Source organism: Gopherus flavomarginatus, chromosome 4 (genome assembly GCF_025201925.1).
Source record: "Gopherus flavomarginatus isolate rGopFla2 chromosome 4, rGopFla2.mat.asm, whole genome shotgun sequence".
Lineage (NCBI taxonomy): Eukaryota > Metazoa > Chordata > Testudines > Testudinidae > Gopherus > Gopherus flavomarginatus.
The window spans coordinates 112,340,880-112,358,255 of NC_066620.1; the positions used below are offsets into that span (position 1 = coordinate 112,340,880).

At 41.5% G+C, this 17,376-nt stretch overlaps 2 protein-coding genes across 8 annotated transcripts in view; one reads left to right on the forward strand and one right to left on the reverse strand.

Annotated features, from left to right (window-relative positions):
* PDE7B (phosphodiesterase 7B) overlaps nucleotides 1-17,376 on the reverse strand; it is a 708,282-nt gene that overhangs the window by 254,689 nt on the left and 436,217 nt on the right. The window lies entirely within an intron of this gene.
* MAP7 (microtubule associated protein 7) overlaps nucleotides 1-17,376 on the forward strand; it is a 197,130-nt gene that overhangs the window by 174,799 nt on the left and 4,955 nt on the right. For 5 of the 7 annotated variants that reach the window (XM_050949576.1, XM_050949572.1, XM_050949574.1 and 2 more), the window contains 6 exons: nucleotides 4,939-5,122; nucleotides 6,310-6,505; nucleotides 8,109-8,210; nucleotides 8,524-8,574; nucleotides 8,671-8,728; nucleotides 10,742-10,877. In XM_050949576.1, coding sequence (XP_050805533.1) covers nucleotides 4,939-5,122; nucleotides 6,310-6,505; nucleotides 8,109-8,210; nucleotides 8,524-8,574; nucleotides 8,671-8,728; nucleotides 10,742-10,877 — 727 coding nt within the window. The remainder of the gene's footprint in view (nucleotides 1-4,938; nucleotides 5,123-6,309; nucleotides 6,506-8,108; nucleotides 8,211-8,523; nucleotides 8,575-8,670; nucleotides 8,729-10,741; nucleotides 10,878-17,376) is intronic. The other 2 variants (XM_050949573.1, XM_050949575.1) reach the window with 2 other exon arrangements.

Here is a 17,376-nt window from a genome sequence, read left to right on the forward strand (position 1 = left end):
TGGGGGTAAAGGCAGAATAAAGTAGAGGTAACGGAATACAGAGGAAAACTCAGGTGGGGAACAAGAAGGAACAGGCAATATAACATGGAATGAATACTCCTGGGGGAATTATGTGCCAAAAAATTAAAAATTCTGTGCACAATATTTTCAAATTCTGCATATTTTATTTGTCAAAATAACACAATATAATCACACCAGTTTCAATTATTTTTGGTTATTTATTTCAAAATACCTTTCAACAATTATGTCTGTAACAATATAGACAACAAAAAAGATTCAGAAATGGTTTTTGACAAATAGATCCCTAACTAGGCATATTAATATGGAACTCGGCATAATAATTCATTTAAACTACAACACAGAACTGTATTTCCTGCACCCCCCAGAAGCAGTGCAAAGGCTGGGGGGAGTCAGGAGTAACAGAGGAGCTGAGGGAGAGGGAAATAATTGCTGGGAAGGAGCCTGGATGTGAACTTGGAGGGTTGTTGGGAATGAGTGGGAAAAGTATGGAAGAGGTCTTTTGAGGGGGCGGAGAGGGACTGTTAGGGAGCTTCCCCCATGCTGACCCCCTAACCTCTTCCATTCAATCAGACACATCTCCCTCATCCCCATGTGGCCCTGGACCCCCTCCCTGTTCCCATGTGTCTCAGTGCCCCCACTCAGACATCCTCTGTCCCTGTGTAGCTTTGTACCTCCTCCCCCATCACCATGTGGCCCTGCGCCTCCACTCCCATTCAGCCCCTGCCCCAGTCTGTTCCCGCCACTAGCCCTTATGAGCCTCTGTCTTACACCCCACACTGTCTCCCCATAGCCTCTGTCTCCTGATTTGGCATGCTGCAAAGAAGGCTCTGCAGGGTCTTTCTCTTCTCTAGCTGGCTAGGAGCTGCTGCTGTGTTCTAGTGCCACAGCGCCCTCTTTTGGGCAAAAGGGGGAACTGCGGCAACTTTTCAGCAGAAGGGGTTTCTGCACAAAAATTTTTAAATATGCACAGCTCATTAATCATATGTGGGCACAGTGGTGCAGAATTCTCCCAGGAGTAAATACAGCAAGAGATTGCACGACTATCAGTGAGGCAGAGAGGGAAGAGACAGAATGAGATGAGAGGTTGCTTCTGCTTTTCAGAAAGGAAAAGAGGAGGCAAAGAAGGAGCAGTGAAAGAAGAATATAAAGAAAATTGAGATAAAAAAACAATATGGAATGTGTGAATCAGTGGCAATGAAATGGTGAAAGGGCAGAAAAAAGGGCTGTATTTTCTTCTATGAGAGTAAATCGTATTTAGGAACAAATAATTTTTGGTATTCCCCTGACACGTATTTGATATCTTTGTCCATTCTAGGAACAGGGATGAAATGGTTATGATCACCGATATTCTTGTTCTCTGTTACTCTGGATTCTGCATTTAAATAATCAAAGAAATCAACAAGAGGGGAGGGGAGAGAATGCAGTAATTTCATCAGAGTGCAGCCAAAACTCAGACCCCAGGTGATTTGGAAGCAGGTCCACTAAAAAATGTTTTAAACGTTAGCAACACTGCATGAACCCCTGCCCATGCATCTGGGGTCCACTATTCCTTTAAGAAAGGAGCTGGTCCTTGTCTTTTGTTATTATAATTAATAGGTAGTCCCTAGAGCCCCAGTCTTGTCAAGGATCCCATTATGCTAGTCACTCTTCTGACACATAACAGAAAGACAGTCCCTGTCCCACAGAGCCTATGATCTAAGCATAAGACACAAGACAACAAATTGATACAATGGACTGTTGGAACAGAAGGAAACAATGAGACAATGCTGGTCAGTATGATAAGCAGCTGATGTGCTGAGACTATTCCTGATCTGTTAAGTTTTTTGTAGGCATCATAGCAAAAGAGAATTTTAAGAAAGGATTTGAAGAAGGATCATGCTGAGTTTTGCAGACGTTTATGGGGCACATGGGAGAAAGCAGGAAGTGCTTGTTTGGAAACTCAACAAGTAGGTAATGGAGGCTGATGTCTTTGGCTGAGTGGAGGCAGGAGTCAATATCTTGATTGCATCTGAGATAATAAGTAGGGTGGGAATAGACCATGAAGGACCTTGAAAGTGAAGACAAGTAGTTTGTGTTTGATGCAGTGGTGGAAGGGCAGCAGTGGATGTAAGTGGGGTAAGACTGACCTTGTCAGGGCCAGAGAAGAGGATGCAATAGTAATTGAGATGCAAGATGATGAAATCTTGGATAAGGATTTTAGATGTGTAGGTGGAGAACAAGGGCCCTATATTAGAGGGATTATGCACGAAGAATGACCAGGTTTTGGACATACTTGGATGTGAGGAACTAGAGACGACCAGCTGTAACATGATGTTCATGTTATGGGCCTGAGCGATGGTGCAATGGTGGTGATAGTGGCCAGGGTGAGCGGTAGAGGAGGGAAGGAAGAAGAGCTTAAAGTGGAATGATTAAGAGCTCTTCTAACCTACTGGGTCGCTCACCAGCCAGTACATCAAACAAAGCTCCCAAAAGTATAACATAAGTCAAACAGATAGACCAGGTCCTTCTGCCTGGCTCCTTTCCTGGCCTTTGCCCAGACTCTGTCCGTCTCTGAATGAGCTGCTTCCTGGCCATTTGTCTAAAGAGTATCTATCTGATCCCTGAACTCAAACCTATCACTTGTGAGATAGCGAATTAATCACAAGTGAGGCTAAGCCTAACTCCCATAAGGAGCTGTCCTGCTCTGTTTTGGCCATGTTGAGTTTAAGCTGGACACCTACAAGAAGATGCCAGAAACACAGAGAAATAATTTAATTTGGACAAGAGAAGGGTCCAGAATGAAGAGGTAGGTCTGTGAGTTGTCAGCATAGAAATGGCAGCTGAATTTGTGTTTGCCCAGGACATTACCCAAAGGGAAGCTGCAAATGGAGAAGAGAAGGAGCACAAGGACGGAGCCCTGTGGAATCCACACTGAAAGCAGGAGTGGTCATGAGGAGAATTCTCCTAATGAGAGGCTGAAGAAGTGATTAGAGAGGTTGGAGGAGATCTAAGAGCCTATCACAGGCTCACCTCAGCCAGTGGAGCATCTTGCAAAGCGAGCTCACCTAGTCCTGCATTGGTCAAATTAATGTTCCACTCAGGATGATCCACAGGGGCCTTACACTCCACAAAGTAAACAAAAGCCTTCCATTGACTTAAGCCAAAGGTTACAGTCAGAATTAGGCTCTGACCAGGCCTGGCTTCTTGGATTAAGACAGGGGAAAGACCCTTCCTTGGCTGCCCCAGAACTGGCCTTTTTTATCTGGTCTGCTAACACTGATTGGCCTTTCCCCCCGGCCCTTCAAGCCACTAAAATACCAAGTCTCACTAGTTCCACCAGCAGCTGATTCTGAGAGGTTGCTCTAGGCAACCCATGGAGGTCTGTGCTCACTGCCCTTCTCTTGTTACAAACAGCTTCCTGGGATAGGGTGCTCCAAGGCCATGGGGTCTCTGGCAGCAGGCAGGGAATGCCTAATTCAACCCATCACAGAGCCTCTCCTTTTTTCATTTACAATGTGTCAGTGACACTTAGGAAGAGTCAGGCAACAATTCATCACCCCCAAATCCTACAGCTGGCTGTAGTTTTCCACATCATTGTCAGTCTGTCTGTCTCCCTATACATGTCGCTGGCACTGCCAGAAGCATAGTTGCTTGTCTGGGTGAGCTTCCTTCAGTTTGGCTAACATATTGATAGCAGTCCTTTAATAATGTGTGCCTGGCCTCTAGAGGAAAAAGTTCAATTCATCTTCTCTATAGTTTGTGGGGGAAGTGACAGGTATTCGGAAGCCAGGCAGCTGAACAGAAATGTGAACTAATATTTTATTTAAGAAAAAGTACACTCCAGTAATAAATGTTATAGGACACAAACCAGAACTGTCATTTCTATCACTGGTTATGTTATAAGACCTCTCTGTGTCACGGTTGCCCCTGAAAATTGTCCTACGAAAACTACGTTCAAGATCAGACTCAAATGCAGCTTTCAGATTGAGGCAGGGTGCACCTAACAAGCATGACGTGTTACGAGGAAGGAGGGGATAGGTTGTGTATGCAACTGGCCGTAGGTGGACAGTTGACATCAAGGCAGCTACTCACTCAACATTTTTGGAATGAGCAAAGGAGTAATTAGAATAGGGAACTGGGAGTCCAGACTTCGGAGTTCTACTCCCAGCTCTGTCACTTGCACACTGTGTGAACTTGAGGAAGATACTTGGTGTCCCCATCTGTAAAGAGTGTGTGTAAGATCTGTCATGCAGTGTGTTGAGGATTAGTTAGTTAATGGTTGTGAAGTTTTTTAAGATTCTAGGGTGAAATGTGCTAAGCATGTGCCAAGTAATCTTTATGTAGGTAACAGTTGAATAACTGCCAAACTGATGCGGATCGCTGAGCTAACGGAGGCTTTCACAAGACCTCCTTAATTGAAGGGCACTTTCAGAAATGTAGGGCCTGATGGCATTAGCAGAACCCTGGCTCAGGCCCCTGAGACCAGACAGCTGGCCAGAAGGGAGGACACAGTGTTGCAGACTGCCCACAACCCTTGCACTGCGATCAGTACACATACAAAAATGGGATCAGCCCAAGCAGGGTCCGGCCACCTGGGAAATGGGCTGATTCAGCAACTCTCCTAGGCTTTTTCCTGTTGTGCTCCAGTCTGAGTTTAAAGCTGCTCTCTTCCCTGGCAGAATTCCACCTAAACAGGAACTGCTCCTGTGGGTGCATGGGGGCAAAATTCCCTCCGAAGGAATCTGGACCTCAGGAGCTAATGATTTCCACCTCTTCTCATGTATCCCTGTGGGCCTGAAAATATTATGTAATCAAAGCTCCCATACTTCAAATTGTATTTCCCATCCTCCTAGGAGGTTTATTCAGTTATACACTGTTGGGGGTTATTATTTTTGACACAGCATTATATCAATGAATTTCCCTTTCTGCCTGTTTCAGTAGCTGCTCCTGCTTTGCCCCCTGCTCCACCAGCAACTTCACCATCCCCTGTTTCTAGCAAGGCTTCGGCAGGTACTACTGACCCAGAAGAAGCAACAAGACTGCTTACTGAAAAGAGGCGGCTGGCCCGTGAGCAGCGAGAACGGGAGGAGCAAGAAAGGAAGGAGAGGGAAGAGACTGAAAGGTAACGCCCAAATCTGCTCAGTGGAGAGGATACATTTTAGCATCTTTTTCATTTTGGTAGCTACCATAGTGTTTAATATGGAGGGTTCCGAACCAATCCTTAAAGAAAGGAAACATGAAAATCCAAACTGAAGGAATAATTGTATCTTGTCAGGTTTTGTTTACATGAGTCACACAAGCTGAAAAATAATGAGACTAAAAATCTGAAAAAGTTCTTAACAAATGTGTCCCACCTGTTCATATGTGCATTTAGTGCTTTAAACCGAGAGAATGAAGGACAGATCCTCAGTTGGTGCAAATTTCACTGTATCTCCAACTGAAATCAGTAACGCTGTGATGATTTGCACCAGCTGAGGATCCTGCTCATGGCTATCTTCATCCTCACGGCTATGGAAATCATGGGTGGTGCATATAAGAGGCTTGAGGAGGCTCCTGCTCAGCCTCTTCCCCTGAGGCCCTGCCCTCGCTCCGCCTCTTCCTGCTCCTGCTCTGCCTTTTCCCCCGAGGCCCTGCCCTCACTTTGCTGCTCCCTCCTCTCTGCTCCCTCCTCCAAGGCCTCCTGCCTGCCACTCGCTCCTCTCCACCCACTCCCCCCACTGGTCATCCTTAAGGCAGGAAAAAGTGATGGGGCCCTGGCCCCTCCCTCTTCTGGCACCCCTTAGCTGAGTTGCTCTGGCATCAGCACACACAGCCTCTTACTGGTTGGCCCAGCTGTGGGACTCACCCTCCCCATGGCCCCATCACTTTTCATGGCACGGGATGAGCAGTGGGGAGGGGGAAGAGGCTGAGCAGGGAGTGGGGACGGGTCCCCCCACTTCTAGGGAGCTTCCAGTACTTATATAAACCTCCCCAAAATAGAGAGTCACATGCTGCCTATGATGATACCTATAGCTAGTAGGGTCTTCATGGAAAGTGTTTTTAGATTTCCAATAACTGTGGTTTATAGGCCTTTCCCTTTTTTCATTTAATACCAAAGCTCTCCAGTAATTCCGGACATAAATGATGCATATCTCACTCTATTTATTTCTTTTGCCTTCTCTCACCAACTGAATCACCACATTGGGCACTAATGCTCACCTCTGTTACATTTCACTTGGAGTCAGAAATCTCATTGTTCTTCTGTCTGGTGCTGCTGTTACCATAGCCCAGAATCGCCCACACTCTTACACTTGTGTTTCGTGGTCATAGGCTAAAGAAGGAGGCATTGTCGCAGAAGATAGCTGAAGAGAGAGCTCGCCGGGAGGAGGAAGAGGCTCGCAGGCAAGAGGCGGAGAGAAAGCGAAGGGAGGTAGAGCAGGAGCGAGAAAAGGAAGAAGAGTTACGCCGGCAGGCAGAAGAAAGAGACCAGAAAGAGAAGGAGGAGATGGAGCGCATTCAGAAACAAGTATGCTTCTCCATGGAGTTTTCATACCAGGCTGTGCGGTGGTGATTTGGGTTGTTAATCTCCTGGGCAGCTCTAGATTACCTTTTTATATTACAAATTTAAGTGACTTATGGACTGACTCTTGCTTTCATAGATGGGTACAGAAGAGCTGGGATGTATTTCTCTCTGTGGAAAAATCAAGCAGCAGGTGGATCTTTTTCTGTAGGGCTTTTGTTTGATTTTTAATTGAAAATTAGCCCCTTGATATTATGGGCCAAATTCTTAAGTCATGTGACTCACTTGAATTCAGTGGAGTTATACCACAGGAGAATTTGGGCCCTACAGTTTTAACATGCAAGATGCCAAGGTAACTTTACTATTCAGAGTTAGTTCTGGACGCCTATAGGAGACAAGCTGAGGACCTAGCATAGGAAAGGAAATGCAGAACTCCAGAATTCTGATCCTTACACTGATACTGCCCATGTGGGGCTTGTGGTTTAGGAACAGATGTTGATACTTTTATGTTGAATAGCACCTTGCCGCTCGAGTAGTGTTATTGAAAGCAGTCAAGAAGGAAGGTACCACTCAAGGTAAGAGTATCATATTTGGGTCTTTGAGCTTTCTGCCTCAGTTTCCCATCTGTAGAATGAGGATAATAATGCTGTTTTACCAGCTTTAGTAGGGTTGTTGGGAGGTTAAATTATTTAATATATGCAAGATATAGATATAGATTCCTCTTCTATCTACATACTTATCTAACCCTCATTAGCATGTGGGTGCCTCCATAAACATTAATGATTTTATCCCCTCAACGAATATGTAAATTGAGTCTTACTAGAATACACACAAAACACACACATACAAAGCGCGCGCACACACACACACACACGATTGTATTACAGTAATTAAACTTATAAACTAATGAAGACATTTACCTGAATTTTTTCAGAAAATGTATTCTGTACTGTTGAGTACATGCTGTAAATTGTGGCATATACTCTATAATATTCATATATAAAACAGGATGAAACCTCTTCAAGTGCAAATCTCAATGCACCCTTAACTAGGGAACTATTATAGTGCCTCCAATAATACAAGACAGTCTTATCTGATAGAGAGAGGCCTTCAACAGTACCTCCCAAGGGAGCCTTATATTTAATTAAAAACAGGAAGTGTGCATATGGTTGGTTGTCATTGCTTTTGTTAAGCAAGGACAGTGTCTGGAGAACAGGAGGGAATTCTGCTGCTTTCTTTTGACCCTATCAAAAGCATTCATCAGCCCAGTGCATTAGTCTCATGAACACTTTTGCTAGCTGCTAGGTTAGGAAATGCATTTTCATTAGTCATCTTTTGTGCATTCATGCATGCATCATAAAACAGAGACAGAACCAAACAAGATTACCAGCTTTTTAATTTACATAAAATTAAGGGAAGAAAGAGAAACACAGACATTAATTAAGAAACCTGCATTTCAGTCTGAAAATTCTGTTGATCACGTAACCCCAAAAGTTCCTTGTTAGATTGTTGTAAATTAAAATGTCATACAAAGATAGGCAGATGCCAGTGTGGATCAGCCATTACATTGTGTATAAGTCCCTATTTCTGTTCCTTTCCCATTACTCAGAAAGAAGAAGCAGCTCGCCAGAGTGAAGAAGCAGAGCGGATTCGGTTAGAGCGTGAAAAGCGTTCCCAAAGAGAAGAACAAGAGCGCTTAGAAAGGAAGAAGGTAACCGAATGCATGCAGGGAATCTTGGTACTGTATATCTCAGCAGTTTGTTTATTTGCATGTGCACTGTAAAAAGACACACATAATTATTGCAAATATTGCTTCAGAAATTCACTTAAGGTCGGATCCATGTCCAGTGAAGTGAATGGAAAGACTCCCATTGATTTAATGGGATTTAGATCAAGTCCCAAGAGGTTGGGTTTTTTCTTCAGCAAATGCCAATTTTAAAATATTACCAAAGATTATGGGGTTTAGGGTGATTTTTTTAGTCAATGTCAATAAACATTTTCCTTCTTTGTAACTTTCTTTGTAGCGACTTGAGGAGATCATGAGACGAACTAGGCGCACAGAAGCTGTAGATAAGGTATATGCTACATTTCATCATCCATATAAACACCTGGGCATATGTTTCCCTTTTCTCCAGTGCTGCTTTTAATTTACAAAACTGTGTTTCCTTTAGAAATCTAATGAACAGCAAAATGGAGAGATATCTAAGGCAAATGTTACTGGAGAAACAGGTATGGCATTTGTCTCTGCTCTTAGCCCAGAACAAGAAGAAATACATAGCCAAATGAATTGAGGTTGATAGGACTTTGCAATTTTGCAATCCAAGCTAACTGGTATAAATGTCAAGAACACTAGGGGCTCACTCAGTTTTTGAGTAGATTTTAATTATTTAAAATTTCTAAATGCAAAATTTCTAAGATTTTTTTTTTAGAATGTTACCACTGTGAATATTTCCTGTAGAGCTGTGTAGCTCAGTGCTTTGCAAGAAAATGTCTGTGCTATCGTCGCTTGTGGGAATGTTCTTTAGAGTGAAAATGAACAAGTTAATTATGATAGTTATATCAAGTTTGACAGTGCTGGTTCTTCCATTTTACTAGAGTAGTGTTACAGTTATAAGAGCCTGTTCTCTCAGGGTTGTCCATATTAACCCCTGTTTTTAGGATTTTATTTTATTTCAGTCATTAAAAACAAATTTGCTCAAGGCTGAAATTTGATATTAGTTGTAACGCTTAATAATACTTGTCACTTATATATAACTTCATAGTGCTGAATAAATAATAGTCAATACAGGGTATTACTAAATATAAAATATGCAAAAGTCATTACCTAAGTCCATTTAATTTATTGATTTAGGGCCTATTTTGACCAATCCCCTCCACCCTCTCTGCCACTGCACAGGGCTTATCCATATTGTGAGTCTGAGTGCAGGGAGACAAGGGGCTGCTCATGCAGTTCAAGGGCTCTGTTTTCGCCTTCTCTCCATACATATGCATCAGCTAGTTGGCTGGCTGGGGCGCATTCAGCATCTGATGCGGCATATGGCCCCTCCCTTCTCACCATGCAAAGCTGGACCTCCTGAGGAAAGTTGACACTGAGCAGTGTCCCTGAGTAACAATTCCTTCTGGAGTTGCTCTGACACAGGCCTGAGAGTAAACAGTCTAGTTCATAATAAATAGTAGGTTAATATTTGTAAAGCACATTGTAAAGATCTGCATATGGAAGGCATAGCCTTAGAGCCAAGTAAAATTTTATTAATAAAAAGAATAGGGACTTAGGCCCAGATTCCTAAAGGCGTTTAGGATTTGCTGCACTTGGCAGCACAATGCCAAACTGATTGAGGAGTCTCAATCCCCTTTTCAAATGAGATCTAGGCACTTAAGAGTCTAAAATCCTATCAACTGACCTCTAGTGATGAGCCCTCTGGTCAGGAGTGGAGGCACACTGGTAGAACAATGTGGAGAAGCTTACACTGCCTGTTTTTGGATAAGTTTAGGACTGTCAGATAAACACCTTTCAGTAGCAGTAACCTATTAGGTTTTGATACAGTTGGGTGAGGGCACTATTTCTTAATTTTTGAGGGGTTTTTAGCATGTCTTACTAAGCAAAATGAAAGTCACTTATATTTATACGATATTACATCTTAAGTCTACAGAAGCCAGAGTTAAGACTGAACATTTTATCCTTGTCTCTCAAAAATTTGCTCTTGGGTTTTACAATCCTTGGTAAGATTATGCACAGCTGCAGGGCCATGGCAGTACTATGACATGAACTATGTCCCTAATTTCACCACCACCTAAATATAAAACTACAAGTTGTAGTTTTTGCTTTTGTAGATTGCAGGTAGGGCAGTTACATATGTCATCGTGTGTGTGTGTGTGTGTGTGGTGAAGACCTAAAACATCACACACTCTCTACATGGAAATAAGTTTATGTACAGCATTTACATAGATTCCAAGACTAGAAAGGACCATTCAGATCATCTAGTCTGACTTCCTGTATAACACAGACAAAAGTTGAAATTTACTGCTGTTCAGAAGAAATACATTTTACATTGGAATTTTGTTTATTCATTTCTTACTGAGTTATATTAAATTGTTAAGGTGGAACCCAAACTTGATATGTATTATTACTGATCAAAGCATTCTTGACTGCACAGGATTTAGGGGTTATTTATCCTATTTTCTGGGCAGACTGTCTTTCTTTAAATTTTTGTGGACTTTTTTTTTTTTCCTCCTCTCTTCTAGCAACCAGTCCCACATCTCCCTTAGAATCTGTAGTGGCATCTCAGCTTCAACATGTGACAGAATCACCACACAATGGGGAATCAGTGACCCACTCACAGATAGTCATTTCACATCAACCTACAGTAAATATGGACAGGTGAGAATAATCATGAGGAATATAAAAAGTTTAGAGGATGAGAGATGTTAAAGTAACAATTTATTCCATTTATTTAATGAAGTAAATTAAAAATAAACATTGTTCTTTTCTCCACTGTTTTTTGTTTTTTCTCCCCAATGCTCAGAAAAGGAAGTTTGAATATATTTCTCTGAGAAGTGTCCTATTTTTATCTGGTTGTAGTGATGAAATTTGTAAAACCATAGCACTCTTACTCTTCGCAATATTATTTGAAAATAAATTTGCTGTTTGCTAGCAAATACTATAGATGTTAAATCCCAAGGAGAAAGGACAATTTTTCTTTGTTCCTTTCCAAGAATTGAAATATTATTGGCTATGCACACCTGTTACAAAAAAATTGCTTTCTAAAGCTATTTTGCATTCACAGCATTAGTTTTCCTGCATGCAGTGTGGAGTGCTTTGCTTTTAGGCTAGTTGTCTTTGTACTCTTCAGAGTGTTAACAAATATTGATCACTTGACAAGTTACTTGATGGGAGTTCGAGAATTATCCTGTGTTGATTAAAAGCATTCGTTCCCTGTAGAGGTGGTTTTGTAAGCCAGGCATTTGATGTTGCAAGTCCCTGTAGCCATGAGGCAAGTTGTGCACATTTTGAAAAATTCTCTTGAAATGCTTGAAAACATTTGTATTTAGTCAAGTAAAGGCTGGTGTCCTGTGGGGTTGAGCTGTCAGTTTTTCTCGGTTTCAGTATTTGCTCTTCTCATATTGCATTGCAGAAAACCAAATTACCCCATTGTGAGTTCATGTTTTATGCAGCTAGAGCCAAAATATCAATGAAAAATCCAGCAGACAGTGTGCTGTGCAGTAAGATTGGCCCTAATTAGAGGAGGAAATCTCAGTATCTCTACATGCCTGAGGGATTCTTCACCTCCTGTCACACTGACAAGGATGCCCCTCCTGAGAGAAGCTCTGTCAGTGACACTGAACGTTGAACTGTGTTAGATGAACTGCATAAAGCTGTTTCATAATTGTGTAAGGCAGCTATTAAATTCTAATTATTTCTCAATCTTAAATGCACCTTGATGTTTGTAATATAATATATGCCTCTCTAATAATTGCTGTCATGTAGCATCATATTTAGAGTAGAAAGAACCTCAGAGCAGCCAAGGTAAGGAATGAATAAACATCACGCAGCTGCAACAACAAAAACAGAAAGAATATATTACTCTGTATAAAGAAAGGCAGCAACATAGCAGCTTTGGTTGAGTGACTCTGGACATTTACTAAATCTCTGCACTGCACAAGCAAGATTTGGCCTTTGCTGAAACAGTCTTGCACTTGGTTTGAAGGGGGTTGATATGATGGCCCAAATTCTCTTCTCTAGGCAACATCTGAGTAAGTAGCTTTGCACCAGGGAGTTTCCTGAAGGATTCCTAGGGGATGGAGTCATTCTCTCAGCCCAGGGAGTAACAGTGAGAGTGCTCTTCAGCTGCTAATATAGCCCTTGACCTCCATGGCTGCCTCCCCTTCTCTGCAAGAGGTTCACAGTTTAACTGATGGCTCATCTGCACAGTTGTGCATCCACTGACCACACCTCCCCTGCTTCACTCCCAATATACCCGTCCATGCTCTGCTTAGTGGTGCTTAAATCTCAAGTGCAACACATCCTGTCTCTCCCCATTCAATGCCTCCTAAATTAGTTGGGTCAGTACCCCAAGGAGGGACTCAGGGATGGGATTTGGCCTTTATAAATAGGATGGTTTTAAATATTAGAGGTTTGGGTTCCTAGGTACTGAGCTGTGGAAGTTCTCCAGTTTGCCATTGGAGCCCAGGTCAAGAATCGTGGAGCATTTGCGGGGCAGAGTAGGCAAGAGGGATAAGTTGGTTGATCTGCCCCTCTGATCTGTGCCCTCTCCCACCCACTCACAGGAGCACTGAGCTTACTCAGGCTGTGTGCTGGGACCAAGACTCCAGTGAAATCACTGCTTCCATGTTAATAGATACAAAGTAATAAAAAAATAAAAGGAATACTAGCAGAAGGCGGCAGTTTTTTGGTTTGGTTTGGTTGTTTTTTTGATTCTTTTAATTAACTGCGCTGATCTTGTTTTCCTGCTAGGACTTCATTATCCCTGGAAGATCAATAGTCTTTATAAGCCCTAATGAAAACGCTATGGTGTGCTGTAGCTTGATTATACTGTATATTAATTAATCAGGAATTATTACTAATAGATAATAGCTCTAATTTATACATTAATAACACTATAACAGTTTTGTTTCATGGAAGGAGAGAGAAAGTGGGACTCGTGCACATTTTAAATGTTTCATCACATTTAGAGTCCAGCTTTTCAAAGTGGTCTCAAGCTGATCTCTCAAATCACATCTAATAACTGCTACATACCTAAATACTGCCTATGGACATTAAACTGAGTTCTTTGCATCCAGCTTTTAAAAGTACTTTTAAGGGCCTGATTATGCCACCCTTACTCACGTTGACTATCACGTTAGGGCTACTCACTGAGTAATAAGGTGATATTCAGCATAAAGGAACCTGGCCTCAAATTTGACTTATCATTTGTATTATTTGTGTCAAGAGCTTCACAGTTACAAATCATTCACTCAAATAAGAGTAATGTTACTCTTTCTCACATAGAAATGGTGTGCTGGGCAGACTACAGATTTTAAAATGGCATATGCAAGTGGAAATCTTCCACTTATATCAGAAAGCATCCCAGAATTAAGAAGAAAAACCGTAGTTCATGCAGCTGAAGCACCATTAAGGGCAGGTTATTTATGTCTTTAGTCACAAAACTAAGTGATTGGGTAACAAAATGGCAAATGAAATTGAATGTGGATAAACGTAAAGTAATGCACATTGGAAGAAATAACCCCAACTATACATACAATGTGATGAGGGCTAATTTAGCTACAACGAATCAGGAAAAAGATCTTGGAGTCATCGTGGATAGTTCTCTGATGACGTCCATGCAGTGTGCAGCGGCGGTCAAAAAAGCAATCAGGATGTTAGGAATCATTAAAAAGGGGATAGAAAATAAGACGGAGAATATATTATTGCCCTTATATAAATCCATGGTACGCCCACATATTGAATACTGCATGCAGATGTGGTCTCCTCATTTCAAAAAAGATATACTGGCAGTAGAAAAGGTTCAGAGAAAGGCAACTAAAATGATTAGGGGTTTGGAACGGGTCCCATATGAGGAGAGATTAAAGAGGCTAGGACTCTTCAGCTTGGAAAAGAGGAGACTAAGGGGGGATATGATAGAGGTATATAAAACCATGAGTGATGTGGAGAAAGTAAATAAGGAAAAGTTATTTACTTGTTCACATAATACAAGAATTACGGCCACCAAATGAAATTAATGGGCAGGAAGTTTAAAACAAATAAAAGGAAGTTCTTCATGCAGCGCACATTCAACTTGTGGAACTCCTTGCCTGAGAAGGTTGTGAAGGCTAGGACTATAACAGCATTTAAAAGAGAACTGGATAAATTCATGGAGGTTAAGTCCATTAATGGCTATTAGCCAGGATGGGTAAGGAAGAGTGTCCCTGGCCTCTGTTTGTCAGAGGGTGGAGATGGATGGCAGGAGAGAGATCACTTGATCATTGCCTGTTGGGTTCACTTCCTCTGGGGCACTTGGCATTGGCCACTGTCGGAAGACAGGATTCTGGGTGTCATAAACAGATAGCTAAGGGTTAATGTCTCTTTCACCTATAAAGGGTTAACAAACAGTGACCTGCAAACACCTGACCAGAGGACCAATCAGGAGACAAGATACTTTCAAATCTCATGGAGCGAAGCCTTTGTTTGTGGGTTTGGGGTTTGGCTTTGTTCTCTCTGGGTCCTGGACGGGACTAGAGGTGCAACCGGGTTTCTGCCAATCTCCCTGCTACAGTCTCTTATCTATTCAGAATTGTGAGTAAGAAAAAAGGCGGTTATAGTCTTTTAATTTGTTTTCTTATTTGCATATGTGTACTTGCTGGAAGTAGCTTAAATTGTGTTTCTGCTGGAGAAAGTTTCTTTCTATTGTTTATAAATTGAAAGACCCTGTAACTTTTTACCATCTAAAGTGCAGAGATAAGGTTTATCTCTGCACTTTAGATGGTAAAAAGTTACAGGGTCTTTCAACTTATAAACAATAAAGAAACTTTCTCCAGCAGAAACACAATTTAAGCTACTTCCAGCAAGTACACATATGCAAATAAGAAAACAAATTAAAAGACTATAACCGCCTTTTTTCTTACTCACAATTCTGAATAGATAAGAGACTGTAGCAGGGAGATTGGCAGAAACCCGGTTGCACCTCTAGTCCCGTCCAGGACCCAGAGAGAACAAAGCCAAACCCCAAACCCACAAACAAAGGCTTCCCTCCACGAGATTTGAAAGTATCTTGTCTCCTGATTAGTCCTCTGGTCAGGTGTTTGCAGGTCACTGTTTGTTAACCCTTTATAGGTGAAAGAGACATTAACCCTTAGCTATTTGTTTATGACACTGGGCTAGATGGACCTTTGATCTGACCCAGTAAAGCCTTTCTTATGTTCTTATGTCAGGGAGTTTTATCTACTTTTGATTAATTTTTTTAAATGAATCAGACTGTGTATTGTTGAACTGGGAAAATAGATTTAAAACTGTGGTTTGAAATATAAGGCAAACAAAAAAAGATTTCAGATTCCTCATCAAAATGCAAAACAGTTCCAAAATATATTCCCCACCGTCAGGGTTTCCAAATTGTGGCACCAAAGCTTGCTTCTTCCCCCCTGCTTAATTCACTGAACAGTATCCATAAGCGATATCATAAAATCATAGAAATTGAACATAGATAACTCCTATTGGGTTATCTAATCCAGCTCCCCGCCAGGGAAAGATTGTTGCCTATAATACATTTTCTAGTTTTTTACCCAAATTATGTCATACCTGCCCCTTACCTTGGGAGAATATTTTACTGCCTAATGAATTATGCTGTTCAGTCTTTTTTTTAATTTCATATCAGTGGTCCTGCTCCCTTCGTGTACCACCCTCACAGATCATTGCACTAGGCCAGTGATTTGTTCTCACCATGTTAAGTCCAAGACAGTCTCAAAAAAGGCACTACTAGGGACCAGTGACAGTAGAAAGGGTACAGTCTTGTGAACTGTCTGAGCTGAAAAAGAATGCTGCTGGGTTTCCAGAGCGTATACAGTATTCATTTCTCAGTCTGGCATGCTGTGATATATCACCCTTTAAAACCCCTTTACTCTGATGACTATCTTGCCTTCCCCGCATCTCCACCTCTTCATTACTGACCTGGTATGAGAGCCTGCTATCTCAGGAAATGGTAGAGATAGAGCTAATGCTTTATCCAAAAACCTGGAATCCAACAGCCAAGAAAGCATTAATCTCTATTTCTGATGGCTCTGGCAAAATAATGTTAATAAATCAGGAGACAGTCATTATTTAAGGTCCAGTATCTCCTAAGATCCTAGCGCAGCCAGGTGTAGAAATATTTTGACAGATCACTACAAATGCTTTAAGGACCAGTAAACTTTTTGAGGCACTGATCCTAGATGAGTGATCCAAAAAATAATAATTAAATCCTAAATAATTCCACTTCATTCATGTTTACTCCTTTCATATCCTTTTAAATATCTATCAGGTCCAACCATAATCACTTAGCCAAGCAATATATATTTTACAGTAGCTCTTTTAATCTTTCTGAAGTCAGACTTTCCATCACCCAGTCAGCTTTGTTGCTCTTCTCTGAACCTCCTCCAGTTTATCTCCCTGGTACTGAAGTGTCCAGATCTAATGCAGTTTTGCTTTCTGAAGTGCTCCCTCCATAATTGTGCCACTACTAATTTTTTTGCTTTTCACTTAAAATAAATGTGAAGAATTAAATACCTCCTGAGTGATTTTTAAACTAGAGGCCTAATGTGGATTTCCAGAGGCCAGATGTTATTTTGCAATGACACTATCAGTGTCACTACAGTTTTTATCTGTTTGCTTTATGTTCCTATCAATTTCTGTATGCATATTTACCACACAAAAAAAAAGATTTTTCAAGTGTTCTCCATATTAGCCTAACTCTGCTCTCATTCAAGTCATTCACAGTTAATGGGAGCAGAGTTAAGACAACAATTAAGCATATTTAATAATAACAACACCTAACTCTTTTATAATACTTTGCAAACAAGGTCCGTATCATTATCCTGATTTTACACATGAGGAAACTGAGGCATGGAAAATGGAATTGACTTGCCCAAAGTCTTCCAGCCAGCCACTGTCAGAATCAGGAATAGAACCCAGGTTTGCTGTGTCCTAGTCCAATGTTCTATCCACTAAGCTGCACTCCCTCTCATTTAAAAATCCCACCTGCCATGCCAACAAAGTGAGGAAGGGGGTGGTCTTCTGAGAGTATGGCTGGTTTGTGGCTGAGGCACTGGCCTGGCACCTGAGATCTGGGCTCAAATCACCGATGTCCAGACTTCCTGTGTAATCCTAGTTAAATCATGTCATCTCTCTACCT